General features: G+C 39.7%; 1 protein-coding gene across 1 annotated transcript in view; it reads left to right on the top strand.

Moving 5' to 3' along the window:
- The window catches only part of adgrd2 (adhesion G protein-coupled receptor D2), a 275,891-nt gene that overhangs the window by 113,074 nt on the left and 140,437 nt on the right, over window positions 1–22,380 (top strand). The window contains exons 11-15 of the mRNA XM_037680772.1: window positions 1,335–1,461; window positions 1,548–1,651; window positions 1,830–1,932; window positions 9,782–9,935; window positions 14,186–14,319. Of these exons, the coding sequence (XP_037536700.1) occupies window positions 1,335–1,461; window positions 1,548–1,651; window positions 1,830–1,932; window positions 9,782–9,935; window positions 14,186–14,319 (622 nt within the window). The remainder of the gene's footprint in view (window positions 1–1,334; window positions 1,462–1,547; window positions 1,652–1,829; window positions 1,933–9,781; window positions 9,936–14,185; window positions 14,320–22,380) is intronic.

The raw sequence follows: 22,380 nt of genomic DNA, 5'->3' as shown, positions 1-22,380 counted from the left end.
CACCTCAGACTGAGGAAGTCTCTCGAATGAGAGACGAAACGTTTCTAGATTTTTTTGCTTTGTTTTGTTTTTTGTGGTTTTTTTTGAATGTCCAGAGGACCAGATTGAACTTTTTTGGATTTTTCTACCTTGATTATTGAGCATGCATCAGGATAATTAAAAAATAAAAATAAATAAAAAATCACAAATGTAAGTCACAGATTTACAAAAGAACTCATACTGTCGCAGTACCTGCGTCCCACATCTTTAAAATGTCCATAAGACAAAACTCCATTTCAGACTCTTGGAAAACAGCCTTTGTTCTTCCTTTGCTGAAGGGAGGTGACCCCACCTCACTGAACAACTATCGACCAATCTCTAAACTCTGCATTTAGCCAAGGTTCTAGAAAAACTGATAAACTCTCAAATTGAAAAGTATCCGGACTCATTTAACATCTTACCTCATCATCAATCTGGTTTCAGGAAACAACACAGCACAACCACTGCTTCACTGAAGGTTCTTAATGACGTTGTTGAAGCAATGGATGCTAACGTTTATTGTGCTGCACTTTTCTTAGACCTGTCTTTCAGTCTTTCAAGCTTCCAGTACTGTGGATCATAACATCTTGTGTCATAAGCTCTCAGATATTGATTTCTTAGATCACACCATTGGTCACAATGTGTTCAACATAATGGTACTTCCTCCAGTTATTTAACAGTCAACAATGGTGTACCACAAGGCTCAGTCTTAGGACTCACCCTCTTTACAATCTACATAGGTAACGTATGTCAGAGCATCCCTGATGCATCCTTTCACTTCTACGCTGATGACACAGTTGTTTACTGTCGAGCTAAAACACTTACAAAGGATTTCCAGCTTTTGCAATCCGCTTTCAACATCATCCAGTCTGATTTGTTCATCCTCAAACTTGTCCTAAATGCAGACAAAACCAAAGAGATGCTTTTCTCAAACAGGAAGCTGGTCCCAGCAGTTCTTCCTCTGATCTCATCCTTAAATGGTGTCCCTATTGAGTTTATCGATTCCTACAAATATTTGGGTTTCTTGGTCGACTCGCATCTCTCGTTTAAGCTTCACATGGAAAACTTGGTAAAGAAACTGAAAGTTAAACTGGGTTTCTTTTTCAGAAACAGATCCTGTCTAACTCTGAATGCTAGGAAACACCTTGTATACTTTCCTTCTCTCCATTGATTACAGTGACATTATTTACATGAACGCTCCTACAAGCACCCTGCAGATTGTCGTAAAAGTCAGGAAATTATGGTACTTGATTCCTTGGCATTTTTAATTGGATGTCGATCTGACAGTTTTTCTGTGTGTGTGTGTGTGTAACTAGCCCTGAGGCTGGTGGGTGGTGGAATACTAAAGGCTGCGTGATAGTGTCCAAACATTATGGATACACTGTGTGCTACTGCAACCACACCACCAATTTTGCCTTACTGCTGCAGGTTTATGATGCACAGGTAATGTTTTGATTCCAAGTGATGAGTGTGGATTTTTGTGCATTTTTTTATGCAGCTATTGACACTGTATATACTCTTTGTGCCAGAGGAGCGCAGATCATGAAAAAGCTCTGCAGGTTCTAACATTCATTGGCTGTGGAGTCTCTCTGTGTGGCCTCCTCTTCACCTTCATCCTCTTCATTGCTGTGGGGTGAGTCACAAATATCACAGAGATTTCTCTGAAAGCACCAAGAGTTAAATTAATCCATACAATAATGCTGTACATGTGTGAGCATTACTGCAACAAGTCTTTGTTTTTTCTATAAAATGCACAAACACTACAGTGTGACTTTCCCTCAGATGCTGAGTTCTGGGTTTTTTGTGTGTAGAGTCCCGAATTCTGACCGCACCACTGTTCATAAGAACCTGATCATTGCCCTGGGACTTGCTGAGCTTCTGCTGATGTGCAGTGACTGGGCATCTGAAAATGAGGTAAGTCTCTAAAGTGTCTCAGTTACATAATGAAATAAACTTAGAGAAAAGCTTTGAAAAAAAAAAAAGTGTTCCTGAAAGGCATTATGCCACTCACTGATGCTGTTTATGAGGATACCTCAGCAGAACCATTTGAACAGCTGAGATTTTTAGGCCTAAAAGTATTTGAAACCAGTCTGCCTTTACATGAATGTTGCACAAGAAACAGGAGTCATCTCCTGGAGGTCATGAACGGTTGTAACTTTAATTAGAAGTAACAAGTTCAAAGTAGTTCAAAAATATTGAAAGACAAAAAACTAATATGTACTAATACTAATTCTCAAAAATTTCCCCTGGGATTAATCTAATATAATCAATAATGTAAATAATATTATCACCAATATAATTATAAGCAAATGTTTCATCAGCAGATGTATTCAAGCTGAAAATTATTTGTGGAAGCATTTGTTGTAAAACTGATTTTTTGTGCACACTTCAGGGGAAAAAATCAAAGTGATTTGTTGTGAATGCAGAACTGAAGATGACACATTTGTACCATGCTCATTTTGTGACTTTGTTAAGGCGGGATTTGAACTCAAGTTGGCTGCTTTGTAGAGAAGAACTTAACCCAGCTCTATATAACTAAACTGCTCGGGGTGGGGGCCACAGTTACTGAGAGCCAGCAGCTCAGGGGCCAGACATCCAGCAATAAAAGTCATTATGTAAATAAACCAAGTATTACAATGATCTGTGGGCTTTAAATTTGTTTATTTTGTTACATCGAATCAACACAATAAACAGAACCCAAACCCTGACACCCCCAAAAATGTATATATTTTTAACACATTGGTGGGCCGGAGTGAGATCACACGTGGGCCGGAAGTGGCCCACGGTCCGCCAGTTGAATAGCCCTGACTTAACCTGCATACCAAGCAGTGACTAGATGCTTGAAGAGTAATTTTTCTTTGTGTGTGTGTGTGCGTGCGTGCGTGCGTGCATGTGTGTGTGTGTGACTGTAGCTTGATGCATGTTTTTTTTTCCAATCATTCTTATTAGGTCACTAAAAATGACAGAGACGTCATTGCTTGAATCAGTTCTGCTGAAATGAAGTCGAGGCAGAGGATGAGTAAATGGCAGAAAAGTGTGAGCTCTGGATAAGAAATATTAAATCAGGAGGTTAATACATGTAGTTTGGCAATAAGAGCTCAATTTTTTTTCAAGCACAATTTTTCCAACCTGTTAAATATTTGACTTGACTGAGGAAGGCACTGAACGTGGTTTGTCCGTGTTCATAGGCAAGAACTCGTGCGCTGATCCGTGCTTTGCTGAGAAAGCATACTTTTTTTCTTTCTTCTTCTTCTTTGTGTGCTTGAGGGACCTGTTTGTAACCTGAGTCAGAACCGTAACTTTTGAGACTGGAGACTGAGGACACCCAAAAACCTCTACTCAAATTATGCTAAACATGATTGAACCATGTTTGAAAAATAAAGATTAAAAAAATTAAACAAAAAAAATCATAAATAACTTTTGCTAATTTTTAAATGGTAAAATAGTTTCCTCAAAATGTTTATCTAAAAGTCAAATTATTAAACTTCTATCTATTTCATTTTAAAACTAGCATTATTAAAGGCATAATAAAAATTATTAGAATTATCTAAATGTTAAATTATTAAATATATTAAATACTTTTAGTTTAAAAATGGAAACTTCGATACCCATCGTCCAGATTGACCCAGAAACAACTTTGAACCCAGTGTTCCAACATTCAAGGAATGAATCTGCTATCACACCTGGAGATCGACAAGGAACAACAAAGATGCTACGGCAAATGTGACAGGTCAGGGGGAGTAGACCATCATTCACCCATCAGAGTATGGGTACGAAGCCCCACCAAAAATCCACGAGGAACTGAAAATCAAAACCAATTGCACATATCAGCATCAAATGTGGCATATACCAAGGTAATGAACTGTCCCCACTCCTCTTCTGCATAGGCCTAAACCCCCTCACCCAGATCATTGGAAAGAGTGGCTATGGATACTGGTTCCAAAGTGGAACTATAATCAGTCACTTCTACATGATGACATCAAGTTGCATTCCAAAAATGAGTGAGACATCGACTTGTTCCATCTCACCAGGATATACAGCAAGGACATTGCAATGCCATTTGGGCTGGATAAATGCAGTTGAATGGTATGCACGAGAGGCAAGGTGATCAAAGCTGAAGTGGTTGAACTGCCTGAAGGCAACACTGCAGAAATCCAAGAAAGCTTGAAACACCATGGAATTCATCAGGCAAACGACAATCATGATGGCTGCAACAAAGTCAGTCACAACCAAGTACCTACAGAGAGTGAGCAGGTCCTACAGAGCCAGCGAGAACAAAGTCTGAGCCATCAACACATATTCAGTGCCAGTCATCAGTTACCCAGCTGATATAATAGCCTGGCCAAATGAGGAGATAGAAGCCACTGACATCAAGAATTGAAAGCTCCTCACAATGCATGGAGGGTTTCACCCCAAGTCCAGCACCCTGAGACTTCACACTAAAAGAAAGGAGGGAGGCAGAGGACTAGTAAATGTCTGAGCCACTATACAGGATGGAATAACTAAGATCCTTGAATAGATCAGGAGGAAAGCCCCCAATGTTGATCTGACGAGTGAATATCTCAGGCAGCAGCAGAAACCTAATTGGACCATGGATTATAGACTGGAGTTCCAACAGTCAAATAGGAGACACTGTCAAGCGTGGTGGAGAATGGAAGGGCTAAGACACCATGGGACTTCCAGATCCAGATGGCTAACCAACTGGACATTAGTTGACTAGCAAGAAAAGAAGGCATTGATGATAGATGTAGCAATCCCAAGTGACTGTATCATCAATAAGAAGGAGCACGAGAAGGTAAAGAAATACCATGGGCTGAAAGAGGAAATACAAAAGTTGTGGAGACTCAAAGCATCAGTAGTCCCAGTGTTCATTGGAGCTCTTGGAGCTGTGAACTCCAAACTGGAAGAGTGGCTCCAACAGATCCCAGGAACAACCTCAGAGATCTCTGTTCAAAAGAGAGCAGTCCTAAGAACAGATAAGATACTGAACTCAAACTCCCATGCCCCTGGTAGAGGACCTGAATTTGAAGTGAAGTTGAATCACCCAAGTGAAAGAGTAGGGCGAGCTACATGTTATTTTTTTTATATACAGGTTCTGGTTAGGGAGTCAGCTGATGAGTCACTCAGGTGTCACAAAGCATTTTAACTTCTCTGTAACTAGCAGTGATTAACAAATCCAGCTTTAATGATGATTTGTCCATAGTGAAATAAAACAGGCAGCTCTAACAACACAATATATTTATCTGTTATCAACTATGAGTAGCATTTAGTAGCATAAAAGTCCTTTTCTAAATGTTTTCACCACATTTTATTTTCAGTCAGTTCCACGGCTGGGCTTGGTTTAGAATGTGTTCTTGTTCTCTATGAAAGATTAACTTGAACAAGGTGATGCTAACAAGCTAGCTGCATTGGTCTGCCAAAACTGCTTTACAATGAACACTGTCACAGTATGTCCCGTAAGTGATTCCCAAAGACATACCTCAATTCAATTCAATTCAGTTTATTTATATATCGGTAGTCCCAAGTCACAACAGAAGTCGTCTCAGGGAACTGAACAGAAACATTCATATATAAAAATTGTAAGTTAACACTAATTATCTGAGGAGAAGACTGCTTTGAATTTAACTTCATTGCAGAACTCATCTTGAGCAAGCACAAAGGCAACAGTGGAAAGAAAAAAACTCCCTCATGAGGAAGAAACCTTTAGCAACAGGCTCAGGACAAGTGGCCATCTGCTTCGACTGACTGGGTTTGAGAGGAACAGATACACAATGGCAGGTCAAGAATCACATGTCAAGATAGAAATAGTATGAAATTAAAACTATTCAAATTTAACAATTAATTTAGGAAAATGAGGTAAATTTGTCCTCCAATAGTCCAAGTCTATGACAGAATAACAAGACAACCCAAATTATAGGATTTAACAAAAAGGAAAGTCTTAAGCCCAGTCTTAAAACTGGACAATATGTTAGCCGTATGGACAGAAACTCTGTTATTTCCACAAGAGGAGCCCGATAACTGAAAGATCTTCCTCCCATTCTGCTTTTGGAAACTCTAGGAACCGCAAGTAAACCTGCAGTCTGAGAGCAAAATGTCTGTTAAGAAAAATATGGAACAATGAGATATCAAATATAAGATGTATCTAGGTTGTTGAAAGCTTTGTAAGTTATAAGTAGGATTTTGAACTTAATTTTGAATTTCACAAGGAGCCAGTGGGGAGAAGCTAAAACTGGAGAGATATGATCTGTCCTACTAACAAGTATTTAGACACCCAGATAATAAACCATTGCAATAGTCCAGTCTAGACGTGACAAATGCATGAACCAGTTTTTCTACATCATATTTAGATAAGATGTTTCTAATTTTAGTGATATTACGCAGATGGAAGAAGGTGGTTCTCGTAACATTTTTAATGTCAGGGCTAAAAGACATGTCCTGATCAAAAATAACACCAAGATTTTTAACATTAGAGCTGGAGGACAGATTAATGCATCTAAGGAGGGAGAAAGACTGAAAAATTAATTCCTAAGGTGCTCAGGTACAAAAACCAAAACCTCAGTCTTGTCTGTGTTCAACCGGAGAAAATTAAGAGACATCCAAGTTTTTATGTCTTTAGGACATGCTTGTAGTCTAAGTAACTGATTGGATTCATTGGGTTTAATGGACAAATAAACAGTAACTGTGTATCATCAGTATAACAATGAAAATGTATCCCATGCTGTTTAATAACTTTAACTAATGGAAGCATAGGGTAACAAGTATTGGTCCAAGCACTGAACCCTGAGGAACTCCATGACTAACTTTGGTGTATGAAGAAGATTTCTTATTTACATTTACAAACTGGAATCTATCAGATAGATATGATGTAAACCATTTTAGAGCCGTTCCTGTAATTCCAATATCATATTCAAGCCTCTGTAGTAAAATATTGTGATCAACTGTATCAAATGCAGCACTGAGGTCTAACAGGACCAGTAGAGACACAAGTCCATTGTCTGAGGCCATGAGAATATCATTAGTGACTTTTACTAGTGCTGTTTCTGTGCTATGATGAGCTCTAAACCCTGACTGAACTCCCTTAACAGATTATTTATTTGCAGATAAATGGTAAATGGACTGTACTTGTATAGCGTCTTTCTATATTTTTGTATTGAACGTTTTTTGCAGTCTTTCTATCTTATTTCAAGATACTCAAAGCGCTTTACACTACAATCTGTGTCCTCATTTACCCATTCATACAGCACTCTACTAGATCTCTACAAAGATAATTCAACAAATCATTCTAAAGAGACTAATCAGTGTTTTAGATCACATTCATACACTGATGGGGCACACATCAGAGGCAATGAGGGGTTCAATGTCTTGCCCAGGGACACTTCAGCATGTGACTGCTGGTGGATTCGATCCCCCAACTCTCGCATTGGAGGACGACTGCTCTAACCATTCATAGAGCCATATTTAGCAGATCCTAGATGTGGTTATTAAATAAGGGAAATACATCTTTAAATAGCCTGGTTGGGATCTAGCAGGCATGTGGATGGTTTGGATGAGGTTATTATTTTTGACAAATCAGAGAGCTCAACAGGACAAAAACTGTCCAAACATAAATCAGGTTCTAGTGACATTTTAAAAGTTGTCTCATCTAACATGGAACCAGAGGTGACAGTAGGAAGGTTGGTTTGAATTTTTCCCTAATTGAAATAATTTTATTTATAAAAATGACCTCCACATGTTTTGTTCCCACCTACTCTCCATCAACATTGTGATTGCTTAATATTCCTGTCATAATAAACTGTTAAGAAACTAAGTAATCCTGGAGAGGTTTTAACCAAACTAAGCCTTTTCTTTGGACAGTGAAGTTCTAACCAATGACAACATTCCTTCAAACATGGTTCTGCCTGGAGATTTACATTTGAAATAACCTGATTGCTTAACTTTATTTTCATAAATTAAAAACAGTTTCTTGCTCAGCTGCATAAGACAATTTACAACAAAATACAATAAAACTATATTGAAGTTAGGGCATTAACAGAGTATTCGAGTAATTTACACATCGATTGCTAGGACATCTATCGAGGTTAAAAAAGTAACGTCGAGTATCCGTAGTGACGTCATATTATGTGACCACCGTATGACCGTAGGGGGCGGTGTTGTACTGTTGCAGGTCACAGAGTATGGTGTAACACCGGGTCCAATCCACCGAACCAGAACCAGTTTCCTCTGACCTTGTTTCACAAACAAAAAGCAAAAAATATTAAACTCTAAACCTATAAAAAAAAAAATCTATAAACATATTAATCTCTAAAACTAAACTTAATGCGCACCACAGCTGGTGGTCGTGCGGGGTGGTCGACCCCCCCCCCACACACACACACACACACACACATACACACACACACACTGTTTTAAGTTTTGTTTTTGACGTGCTGCGTGTTTCTTCACGTTTGCAGTTTAATAATAATAACTAATAGTTTAGTTGTTGCTGTGACTTATTTGCAGTATGATAAATGGTAGGAGCATAATATACGCTCCCAATGTTTTGTTGGTCTTTTTTTGTAAATAATTACCTTTTTTTGTGGTTTTATTTATTTATTTATTTTTGTATCTTGAGATCTATGATGTCATCAAATACTTGAGTTCTACTTGGGTTTTATTATGTTAATGTCGAGTTTTAAAATTATATACTCGTTCAACCCCTAATTGAAGTACATATTTTGTATATCATAAATATTCAATAAAATTTGCAATATTCAATTCAATTAGGACCCTTCTTTGAAGACGTAGAAGGCCTGAAGCATTCCCTACTGACTTTTTGTCAGTTATTTATTAGCAATGTTTGTATATTTCAGCAATATATGTATAAATAAAGGTTGAATGAATGAAAAATATAGTCAGGGTCACGAGTCTGCAACGTTTATTTTGTGGGTCAAAACCAGAAAGGTTTGGGAACCACTGAGGTACTGGAACCATTAGAATCAAATGTGTTGATGGAATCTCCCAACTCACACTTACTGATACTGAGCTACACCCAGAACCACACAGAAGGTGGACTCCCATACTCATTACGCTCAGCCAACATGTCAAATAAAAGGTAATGCAAATAAAAATCTAATTGTAAGGGTCTACATTGTAAATGTCTGACGCAGATTTTAAAGGTCCTACTTTACCGCCAACACCACACGTTTTAAATTACATCATGGGTAAAGAACAAGGAGATTGATAAGAATATATAATGTAGTCAACCAGGTTTTTCATATGATTCAGGATAAGAGCACTGGGTTGTACTGTGTGCACTAGTGGTGTAACATGGTGGGAGCATTCCCTCTCAAACACAAGATAATCTGCAGTTTAGGGGAATTATTTCTTAATGGAGACTGAGATGGTATAGAGGTAGGGCAGCCGACCCGGGACCAGAAAGCCGTGGTTCGACTCCCAGCCATTCCCACATGCCGTGGTGTCCCTGAGCAAGACAACCAATCCCTAACTGCTCCCTGGGTGCTTACATAGCTGACCACTGCTCCACCTGGGTGTATCTCACATGTAATGGGTTAAATGCAGAGAACTAATTTTGTCATTGTATGGGAAAATACAATGATGACAACACATAGCACTTTACTTAATAGTTTTTTATTTTTTATTTTAATACTGAAGACTAATCAATTTGTAGAACTGTAAAGCTGACCGATGGTGTAAAAAATTATTCTGAACACATCTCCCTGGCATAGCCTGACATCACAGTTTTTGTCCATCTTTGATACCACAGGCAGCTTGTTACCTGGTGACTGCACTGCTTCACCTTTTCTTCATGGCTTCCTTCTCATGGATGCTAGTAGAGGGCCTTCTGCTTTGGAGCAAAGTTGTCTCTGTCAACATCAGCGAGGACCGCAGGATGAAACTCTATTACATCATTGGCTGGGGTAAATTTCCAACTTAACTTCTGTGGTTTGTCATGGTTCAATTTGATCAATGAGTCCTGCAAAGTTTGTTGCTTTGAATGTGAAAGGGTTCATCTGAAGGACCTGATCACTCTGGATGATAACCCTTCTGTGATCTCTATGGCCTACACAACCTATTAGAATATACTGTAGTTGGATTGCATCAAATCTGAAAAACATCCTTCAATGTAAAAGGTAATTATGATTCTGTTATACTCCAACTACTTAACAAATAGTGAAAAAACCTACATAATCCAGCACAGGTAAGAAAAAAGTAGCAGCAACTAACCACTTTTTGTTTCCAGTCACTGAGCAAAGATGTAAATTGGAAATACCTTCTGTCCATCCGCCCATTTTATGAGCTGAATAACTTGAAAAATAAGTGAGGTACTGACTTTGAATTTGATGTGCCTGCATCTAGGCATAAAAAAGATCCCTCTCAAAAATGGGTTACTACTGCAAAAAAAAAAAAAAAAAAAAAAGATAACCACTGCCATACATACAGTATACAGTATGTAAACTGGCCACTCTGATCATTTGAGGAAACCATGCTTTTTAGTTTTTGTATTGCTTAAACGTATAGTTTCCCACATGAGTGGGGTGGCCAAAAATTAATCTATTAACAAGGTTAAGTCAGGTCCTCTGGATGGATTCTTCTTTGTTGAAATGTTTCGTCTTTTATCCAAAAGACTTCTTCAGTCTGCAGAGCTGCACTAAACTCAGTCTTATAAATAGCACCTTCTCGTAGTGGATCAACCAGTTTGTTGGTGACATCCAGAACTATTTGTTCACATGATAAAGGAGGACCATCAGCCTAACAATGGATCATTAGCACCTGATGGCTGTTTACTATTCACAGGGGGTTGAGTGATACTAGCAATCACAGCATTGTAAGAGGGGGACAGTTGAACCCGGAGGCTCCGCCCCTGTTTAATGATGCACATTTTGTTTCTTCACAGTTTTGGCTGTCAGCAGCAAACTGATTGCTCCACTATGAGAAGGTGCTATTTATGAGACTGATTTTAGTGCAGCTCTTCAGACTGACAAAGTCTTTTGGAAAAAAGACAAAACGTTTGAAGAAGAAGAATCTGTTCAGAGGACCTGACTTAACTTTGTTTGCAACAACAAAAGTTAAATCATGTCATCTGAACCAGTTTTTTTTTAAGTGAGAAACGTTTCATCCCTCATCCAGAGGACTTCCTCGGTCTACAGCCTGCCAACCAGATCTGTACCATAAGTAGCTAACTACCTAGCTAACTTTGTTAGATTTTTCTGCCTGTATTATTGAGCATGAATCAGGAAATGTGGATGTTGTACAACCAGTGGCGGGATGTAACAAAGGTCAAGTACTTTGTTACTGTACTTAAGTACATTTTTCATGTTTCAGTACTTTACTTAAGTAGAGTTAAACATGGGTACTTTTGACTTTTACTCTACTACATTTTACAATAAGTATCTGTACTTTCTACTACACTACATTTCTATAATGCGTTGTGTTACACGTTACATTCACGTTGTGTTTTTTTGATTTGTTTGTTACTTTGAAAGTAACCAATGTTGAGAGGAGAGCTGGTCCATTGAATCACTGCAAAGTGGGCAGGTAACGTTAGACCCGCCTTCAAGAAGAGCTGGACCAATGATGTATATTCTAGTATATGCATCATTGAGCTGAGCGCACCCACAGTACCACTAGCACACCCAGAATGTATTCCACCGTGGAGAGTCAGCCAGAAGATACGCACCACCCATGACCTTATTGAAAGATTATTGAAAGATTATTGAAAGACTGTTCAGTACAGCAGGACGGATTCTCTCTCCGAAAAGAGCCAGATTGGACTCAAAGAACTTTGAAAACCAACTTCTTCTGAACTTGAACAAGAAATTCTTGCTGCAATATTAAAATGTGTCAGTTCATGGGACGTTAGGAGACAAGAGATGTCTCCAAATGTCTCGACACTCAGGCCCAAGTTTTAAAAATGGCGTCAGGAAGTTAAAATATTGTTCAATATTGATCCATTACAAGGTTGAATAGACATATTTTAACTGGAGTTGAAATGATCAGAGCCTGTTCCTTTGTTGTGTCTAATGCTCCTTTCTTCAGGCAGACAACTTTTACTTAAATGTGTTTACTGCAGTTAAAATGACACATTGTTTTACTTTGTGTTAGATAAAAACTTTCAAAGGTAAAATCATTCCTCTTTCTTATTTTGCTTTATGACATTTAACTCTGCAGGTCACCCCTGAAATTCTGATGCACAGAATCACAAGTCCAGGTGTGAACTGTGTCACAGAGTAAACACAATAAAAACATGTATTATCTGCAGCGTCGTTCATTAAAACAACACTATTAATGTAATACAAAAAATATACATATGGTAGGTACACTTAATGATATGTAGACCACTGCATTAGGTAATACATTCAGCAAGTACTTTTACTTAAATACTTTGTCTTTTTAAAAGCAAGTACTGGTTCTTATTTACTTTTACTAAAGTAAATACATTAATGTGATACTTTTACTAGAGTACTTTTTTTTTCTTTTTATTTGTACTTAATAATAATAATAATAATGAATTTAATTTGTAATGCACTTTTCATTAACAAAAATCTCAAAGTGCTACTTTTACTTAAGTACAGTGTTTGAGTACTTTCTCCTCCACTGTCATAGTTTCTTATGAAGTGAAAGTACTATATAATGTACTACCTTCACCTGTGATCATAAGGTTGTTGTTTTGTTTTTTGCCTGATTGATATGTTGATAAGATGGCATTAGAATATAAAACAATCTTTATTTGATAGCTCATAAGGATGTCAAGAATCTTTGCCAGCTTTGACAGGTTAGCTAAAATTGTTTCTTAATACAAGATGATCTAAATCTAAAACTCTGGCATGAAAGTGGTGATATTATTATTTTAGAAAAACATGTGGCTGCAGGTGACGTGCTCATTCCTCACCACAGCTGTGTAGCTGAACAACATGGGCAGAGTTTCACTGAACACTCTTGACCTTAAGAAACCATGTGATGTCCAGTCTTTTGTTTTGTATTATGTACCATCATGACATTACACTTACCTCAATCCTTAATATTTCATGTTTAGAAAAAATAGATTCCCGGGACATTCATAAGACAGTCTTTTCTTTATTGCACCTACATAAATGGAGAGTGGTGGCACAGAGGTAAGAGAAGGTGGGCCTGTGATTGGAAGGTCACCGGTTTGACTCCCCAGACCGATAACGTCAAAATGTGGATGGAAAAGATGAAACACCCACACCTGCCTACACCCTCATTTGCCCCGCTCTGGGCCCTTGAGCAAGCCCCTTAGCCCCCACCATCTACTCCCAAACAGGTCTCTCTTTGGGCGGCTGTGGTTGAGTGGTTAGAGCAGTCGTCCTCCAATGCAAGAGTTGGGGGTTTGAATCCACCAGCAGTCACATGCCGAAGTGTCCCTGGGCAAGACACTGAACCCCTCTTTGCCTCTGATGTGTGTCCCATCAGTGTATGAATGTGAGAAAACACTGATTAGTCTCTTTAGAATGATTTGTTCAATTATCTTTGTAGAGATCTAGTATAGAGCTGTATGAATGGGTGAATGAGGCACAAATTGTTGTAAAGAGCTTTGAGTATCTTGATCAGATAGAAAGGTGCTGAATAAGTACAGTCCATTTACCATTTACCATCTTGAAAATGAGTCCTTGTGACTCAATGAGACTACCTGTATAAATAAAGATTAAATAAAAAAAAAAAAAAATACTGAGCATGGTTAGATAGGGTGAATCTTTTCCATACACTGACCCGTGATAACTCCTGACTGGGTTTGCTCCTGTGCAAAGCCGGTTGTTCTTCCAACACGTTTAATTTACTCTAATAATTTTCCTTCAGTAGTTACCTACGTGATGTTGTGTTGCACCACAACTTTAATCCAGTCTTTGTTTTACACATGAAAACATCCTGCAGCTGTTCATGTTCCCAAATCCATCTGTTAGTGTGTTATGTCGCATGACGAGCTGAGAACACAGTGTGAATCAGTAGCACAAACATTCAGTGTTCAGATGTGGCGCTCGTCTCTGCTCGCAGATGTTCCAGCTGTCACCTTTCAGACTAAACGAGCGCACAGAACAAAGACAAAATAGACCAGCACTTGGAGTCATTTTTACAGAATTATGTCTTAAAATCATGTTTGTTTGGTAGCAACAACGCCACTACTAATTTTTTTCACTGGCCTGTTTTTCAGGACTACCTGTTTTGATAGTTGGCATAACACTGGCGATATCAGCAGACAAGTACAAGGCCGAAGATCACTGCTGGCTCAGTGTGAAGACTGACACAATCTGGGCCTTTGTGGGACCAGTTATATTTATCTTGGCGGTGGGTATAATGCACACGTTTGTTTAATTGTGTACCATTATTACCTATAAAAGTGTTAAAAGTTATTATTAATTTATTTTAAACTTCTATGTTCATTTGAAGTGTAATTGATCAAGAAGTACATTTCTGCTCCGTGCTGCAGCTGTGTGAAGGGTTAACCCTTTGATGTCCTGCTGCACTTCTCTTCTCTACAATTTAAATTTAAATACTGTAAAATGTTACAGTATTTAAATTTAAATTGTTTATTTAAGGAGGGAGATTGGGAGTAACAGGTGATGAGTGTGTCTGCAGCCTGGCACATGTCATGACAAACTTTACTGAAGAACGGAACTTGAACTTGGACTACTGCATCCCTACTTTGCAGTTTTTCACTTATCGCGGGTGGACGTGGTCCCTAACACCCATGATAAACGAGGGACTACTGTACAAAAATAGTAAACCATAAAGGGCAGCATGGTGGCTCAGTTGCTAGAGCTGCCACCTCTCAGTGAGAAGGTCCCCGATTGCATGCCAGCTGGGGGCCTTTCTTTGTCTAGTTTGCATGTTCTCTCAGTGCATGCGTGGGTTTTCTCCGGGTACTCCGGTTTCCTCCCACAGACCAAAAACATGCATGTTAGGCTGATTGGTAACTCTAAATTGTCTCTAGGTGTGAGTGAGAGAGTGAATGGTTGGTTGTCTCGTTTGTCTCTATGTGTCCCGGTGATGGACTGGAGACCTGTCCAGGGTCTCCCCCATCTTTTGCACAGTGATGAATGGACATTGGCACCAGTGACCCCCGTGATCTGAAAAGGAAGCAGGCAAAAGATAATGGATGGATTAAACCATAAAATCTCTTAAGAACAGGCTGTTAAACATCTGACATGCATCTATGCACAATAATAAAGTCCAAAAGGAATAATTATTCATCTTCATATACAGAACGAGGCTTCTGCAGAGTTCAGGTGCTGCGTGGAAACATAAACAAAAGCTATACCGCTGTCATTTAAAGATTTTCAATATGTAACTCTGCAGGGCAACTAATGGTAAGAAACTGCCAAAGTACATCAAATGTGGGTTTATGTTGTTTATTTGTCAGGATGAGAAGGAACGATTTGACTTGTAACTCGACTCGGTGTAGTTTTTCTCCGTCTAAAGATTGTTTAGAACCGTGTTGTAGATAAATTTAATTTGACTACAGTTAATTCTGTGCTTACTGAATAACTTTCACAGATATTTAGCAGCTTTACAAGATTTTAAAGGACTAAATAATTATAAAGTATAAAGTGCTATGTGTTGTCATCATTGTATGTTCCCATACAAAGACGAAATTGGCTCTCTGCATTTAACCCATCGCACCTGGAATGCACAGGGGTGGAGCATTTTGGGTCACGGGGGTCGCCGGTGCCCATGTCCAGCAATCACTGTGCGAGGGGCGGGGTACACCCTGGATGGGTCGCAAGTCCATCACAGGGACACATAGAGACAAACAAGACAAATAACCATTCACTCTCTCACTCACACCTAGGGACAATTTAGAGTTACCAATCAGCCTAACATGCATGTTTTTGGTCTGTGGGAGGAAACCGGAGCACCCGGAGAAAACCCACGCATGCACGGACAGAACATGACAACTCCACCCAGAAGGCACATGGACCGTGGTTTGAACCAGGGACCTGCTCGCTGAGAGGCAGCAGCTCTACCAGTTGCGCCACCGTGCTGCCCTACTGAAATTATTAGATCCACTATTCCTACTAATGCAAGATCCTTTTAAACAATGGAAAAATATTACTGTTTCTTTCTACAAAAGCCTAAATATTTTGATTTTCATAATATAATAATGAATAAGTGGCTCCCACACCAAGAATCAACCCCCAGTCTATGGGGAGACAGGCAGAATTGCTCACCATCAGGCTACAATGAACTGATGGTAAATGGTCTCCACTGAGAGTGAGATATTCATGTTAGTTCCACCACTCCCATCTTTGGGTACACTCCCCACATGTCAGGAAATTAATGGACCTAACCACAGTTGAGATAATGAGAGGGAGGGCAGAATTTCTGAAAGACATAAATGCATCATTTTGCCTATATGGAAATGTTGGTGGATATGCTTCATTTTCTTTATATTTCTTAGCAGTATACAAGTAATTTCCTCAAATGATTTATTGAGCCAATAAAATGTATTTAGCATCTAATCAGAAGTGCAAAATACAGTATTACTACCAATTATTTACAGATAAAGCATATGGAATGAGTATGGAGAATGATGCTTTCAAATGTGAATGTTACATACAACAAAGACCATAAGTTATTATTTACAGTATAAATGTTGGATGAGATATGCACATATATCTTTATAGATGTATGAATGTGAGTTCATCAAAGCAAAACCATACTAGGTCAGTCAAGGCCCAGGTTAACAATGACCGTCACTGGTGCTGTTGACAAACAGGGTGCTGGCGGAAATTGTGCTATTTTCAGTCAAAGACCATGAGGAGGGAAACATGTCAGGAAACAGAAGGAGAAGAGGAAAGTCAAGAATTTAAGACTGAGGGTGGCAACTCTAAATGTGGGGACAATGACAGGCAAAGGTAGAGAGCTGGCTGACATGATGCAGAGAAGGAAGGTATATGTTTTATGTGTCCAAGAGACCAAGTGGAAGAGTAGCAAGGCTCTTAGCATTGGAGCAGGGTTGAAACTGTTTTATCATGGTGTAGATAGAAAGAGAAATTTAGTAGGGTTGGTCCTGAAGGAGGAGTTGGCAAAGAATGTAGTAGAGGCAAAACGAATGTTAGATATGGTGATGTGCCTGATGGTAGAAGGTCTGATGCTAAACATTGTCAGTGGTTATGCTCCACATTTTGGATGTGATGTAGAGGAGAAAGATACATTTTGGAAGGATCTAGATGAAGTGATGGAGAGTATTTCCAAGGAGGAGAGAGTGGTGATGGAAGCAGACCTGAATGTACATGTTGGGGAAGGAAACAGAGGGGATGAGGAAGTGATGGGTAGGTTTGGTGTCAAGGAAAGAAACAAGGAAGGACAGTTGGTGGTGGATTTTGCCAAGAGAATGGACATGGTCAATACCTATTTCCAAAATAGGGAGGAACATAGAGTGACTTATAACAGTGGAGGAAGGAGTACGCAGGTTGACTACATTCTGTGTAGAAGAGAAAACCTGAGGGAGACTGGAGACTGTAAGGTTGTGGCAGGGGAGAGTGTGGCTAGACAGCATCTGATGGTTGTGTGTAGAATGACTGTTGTTGTGAAGAAGAGAAAAAGAGTAAACTCAGAGAAGAAGACCAAATGGTGGAAGCTGAAGAAGGAAGAATGTTTTGAGAAATTCAGAGAGCTGTTAAAGGCTCTGGGTGGTAAGAAAGAACTTCCAGATGACTGGGCAACTACAGCAACAGTAATTAGAGAGACAGATAGGAAGGTACTTGGTGTGTCATCTGGACAGAGAATGGATGATAAGGAAACATGGCGGTGGAAAAGTGAAGTGCAGAAAGCTATTCAAAGAAAGAGGTTAGCCAAGAAGAAATATGACAGTGAGAGGACTGAAGAGAGGAGACAGTAATATAAGGAGATGGGATGTAGAGCAAAGAGGGAGGTGGCTAAGGCAAAGCAGAAGGCGTATGATGAGTTTTATGGGAGGCTGGACACTACAAAAAGTGAGAAGGACTTGTACCAGTTGGCAAGACAGAGGGATCAGGCTGAAAACGATGTGCATCAGGTTAGGTTTGTTAAAGATGGGAATGGTAATGTTCTAACAAGTGAGGAGAGTGTGATGGAAAGATGGAAGGAGTGTGTTGAGGAGTTAATGAATGCAGAGAATGAAAAAGAAAAAATAGATGTCATAGAAACTGTGGACAAGGAAGTGGGAAAGATTAGTGAGGGTTAAGTCTGGAAAGTTCTGAAAAGTTTGAAGAAATGGAAGGCAGGCAGTAGGACCTGATGACATACCAGTGGAGATTTGAAAATGTCTTGGAGAGATGGCAGTAAGGTTTTTGACTCAAATATTCAATGGTGTATTTGAGGGTAAGAAAATGCCTGAGAAATGGAGGAGAAGTGTGCTAGTGCCCATTTTTAAGAACAGTGGTGATGTACAGAGCTGTAGCAACTACAGGGGAATTAAGTTAATGAGCCACACAATGAAGACTTGGGAGAGAGTTGTGGAAGCTAGACTTAGACAAGAGGTGACTGTGAGCAGCAGTGTGGTTTCATGCCAAGAAAGAGTACCACACCATCTTTGCTATGAGGATGCTGATGGAGAAGTACAGAGAAAGTCAGAAAGAACTCCATTGTGTATTTGTGGATTTAGAAAAAGCATATGACAGAGTGCCGAGGGAGGAGGTGTGGTATTGCATGAGGAAATCTGGAGTGGCAAGTAAGTATGTTAGACTGGTACAGGACATGTATGAGGACAGTGGTGAGATGTGCTGTAGGAGTGACAGAGAGCGTTAAGGTGGAGGTGGGATTGCATCAAGGATCAGTGCTGAACCCCTTCTTGTTTGCTCTGGTGATGAACCGACTAACAGATGAGGTCAGGCAAGAATCCCCGTGGACTATGATGTTTGCAGATGACATTGTGATCTGTGGTGAGAACAGGGAACAGGTGGAAGAGAACTTGGAGAGGTGGAGGTATGCACTTGAAAGAAGAGGAAAGGCATTCAGTTGTAGTAAGACATAGTACATGTGTGTGAATGAGAGGGAGGTTGGTGGAACAATGAGTCTACAAGGAGCACAGGCCACAAAGGTGCAGGACTTCAAGTACTTGGGGTCCACTGTCCAGGAAAATGGAGAGTGTGGTAAAGATATGAAAAAGAGAGTCCAAGTGAGATGGAGTGGATAGAAAAAAGTTTCAGGAGTGATTTGCTACAAAAGGGTGTCAGCAAAGGTCAAAGGAAAAGTTTACAAGACAGTGGTGAGACCAGCAATGTTGTATGGTCTGGAGACATTGGTGTTGACAAAAAGACAGGAAAAAGAATTGGACGTGGCAAAAATGAAAATGTTGAGGTTTTCCTTAGGAGTGACAAGGGTGGATACGATTAGGAATGAGATCATCAGAGGCATAGCACAAGTTGAACAACTGGGAGTTAAAGCTAGAGGCCTGATTGAGATAGTTTGCACTTGTCTAGAAGATGAGCAATGGATATATCGATAGAATGATGTAAGAAATGTAGCTGCCAGGAAAAAGACAAAGAGGAAGGCCAAAGAGATGCTATATGGATGCAGTTAGAGAGGACATGGAGGTAGTTGTAGTGAAAACAGAGGATGCAGAAGACAGAGTGAGATGGAGGAGGATGACTCACTGTAGCGGCCCCTGTTGAGGGAACAGCTGAAAGAAAAAGTTGTATGAATGTATATACCCAGTAGAGTGAATGAAGGGAAATATACAGATGTATTCTGACAGCATCAAAAAATATAATCTATACAATAAAAGTATGAAAAGTGTAGCATTAGACAGTACAAATATACAGATATGATGACTATTTCAACATTACAAACAAAGTACTATGCGTAATTAAAGTGACTGTGAAGAGTTCAATAATGTTACAGCCTTGAGAAAGAAGCTCTTTCTGAGTCTGTTGGGGAGGGAGTGAAGGCTCTTGTAACACCTACCAGATAGTAGGAGATTGAAGTCCATAGTTGGGATAAGAAATGTCCTTGATAATGTTTCTCACCCTGCCCAGGCAATGTTTGTGGTAGTTGCACTCACTTGTAGAGAACTGAGTGCCAGTGATGCGTTGCGCAGTTTTCACCACCCGCTGGAATGCCTTAATGTTGGATTTAGAGCAGTTGCCATACAGTTGCCTGAGATGCAGTTTGTGGGAATGCTCTCAACAGTACATAGGTAAAAGTCCAGAAATATCCTTGAGCACAGGTGAGCTTTTTTAAGGCTCTATAGGAAATAAAGACGCTGCTGCACCTTTTTAACCTGAATTGAGTTGTTAAGTGACCAAGAGAGATCCTCAGAGATGTGACTATCCAGGAACTTGAAGCCCATTCCACCATAGCTCCATTCACATAGATTATGAATGGGACTAACTCCTATCCCTCATAAATGATATTTAGGTAGGATTTCCTAGGTGCTATTTATACGACAGAGTTGGTTGGCGGCCTCAGACTGATGAAAGTCTTTTGGATGAAAAACAAAATGTTTCTACCAAGAAAAATCTGTCCAGATGAACTTTTTGTAACTCTGTTTTGTGATTGTAGTCCCTCATTTATCGCAGGTGATCTGTAACCTGATGTCTCGCGATAAGTGAAAAAACATGAAGTAGGGATAGTAGTACAAGTAGTAAGTAGTAGTATATTTTTGTATATATATATGTATATATATATATACATATATATATATATATATATATATATATATATATATATATATACATATACATATACATATATATACTGTATATGTATATTCAAGGTTATTTACTTGTCATTCACAACACATGTAGTGCATGTGGTACATGTGGTAAAATGAAATTAAGTACACAGTGTCCCATTTACATCCAACAAAAGTATTAAAAGGTGTGTAAAAGAAAAAACGTAATAAGATCCAAGATATGAACTAAGAAAAACAACTGAAAACACACTAAGCACTAGTAGCATAAAAACATTATGCCGAACAGCAGCACAAACATGAGTCTGTGTGAGCAGATGAGTACGAATAAACACAGCAACATGAAATCAATCAGCATCAACATGATGTGATTTTTCACAGTGATTATCCTGGTTAGAGATTCATGAGTCTTACAGCCTCAGGGTAGAAGCTGTTCGTCAGTCTAGTGGTTCTACACTTAATGCTCCTTAACCTCCTTCCTGAGGGGAGCAGGGCAAAACGTGTGTGTGCTGGGTGAGTGGGGTCCTTCATGATGCAGGTGGACATCTTCCTGCATCTGGAGGTGTAGATGTCTGTGATGGTGGGGAGGCTGACTACAACAGAATCCTGTACAGCTTTCACCACTCTCTGCAAGGCTGTTCTTTCTGCAACTGTGCAGCCTCCACTGCACACCTGTAGAAGGAGGTGAAGACTGAGCTTCCCAGACCATCTTGCCTCAGCCGACTGAGGAAGTAGAGTCTCTGATGTGCTGTGTGTGTGTGTATATATATATATATATATATATATATATATATATATATATATATATATGTATATATATCTCCATCTATCCATCCATTTTCTTCCACTTATCTGGAGTCGTGTTGCGGGGGTAGCAGATTAAGTAAGGAGGCCCAGACTTCCCTCTCCCCAGACACTTGGGCCAGCTCCTCCGGTGTAATCCTGAGGTGTTCTCAGGCCAGCCGAGAAACATAGTCCCTCCAATGTGTCCTGGTCTTCCTCTAGGTCGTGTCCGGAACATCTCACCAGGGAGGTGTCCAAGAGGCATCCTAACCAGATGCCTGAGCCATCTCAACAGACTCCTCTAGATGTGGAGAAGCAGTGGCTCTGCTCTGAGTCCCTCCCAGAGAATGGAGCTTCTCACCCTATCTCTAAGGGAGAGCCCAGACACCCTGTGGAGAAAACTCATTTCCGCAATCTCGTTCTTTCAGTCACAACCCATAGCTCATGATCACAGATGAGTGTAGGACATAGATCGACTGGTAAATTGAATGCTTCATCTTTTGACTCAGCTCTCCCTTCACCACAACTGACCGGTACAGCACTCGCTTCACTGCAGATACCACACCTATCCACCTACTGATCTCCCACTCCATTTTTCCCTCATTTGTGAACAAGACCCCAACACACTTATACTCCTCCACTTGAGGCAGGACCACCTCCCCGACCCAGAGAGGGCACTCTACCCTTTTACCAGCGCAAGGCCATGGCCTTGGATTTGGAAGAAATGATCCTCATCCAAGGCTCAGCAGAGGATGTATTTTTTAAAGAAACTGGGGTCTTTTAGAGTCAATAACTCAATGCTTTTAATGTTTTATTCTGCTTTTATTGAAGGTATTTTAACGTTTTGTAACATCTGTTGGTTTGGCAATGCTACAGAGGCTCAGAAGATATCCTTGAGAAGTATAGTAACTACAGCCAGCAAACTGTTAGTGACCACTCTGACAAGTATG

This window comes from Nematolebias whitei, chromosome 8, assembly GCF_014905685.2.
Source record: "Nematolebias whitei isolate Nwh7 chromosome 8, NemWhi1, whole genome shotgun sequence".
Taxonomy (NCBI): domain Eukaryota; kingdom Metazoa; phylum Chordata; class Actinopteri; order Cyprinodontiformes; family Rivulidae; genus Nematolebias; species Nematolebias whitei.
The sequence above is the reverse complement of the archived record's forward strand: the minus strand, read 5'-3'. Positions and strand labels throughout refer to the sequence as shown.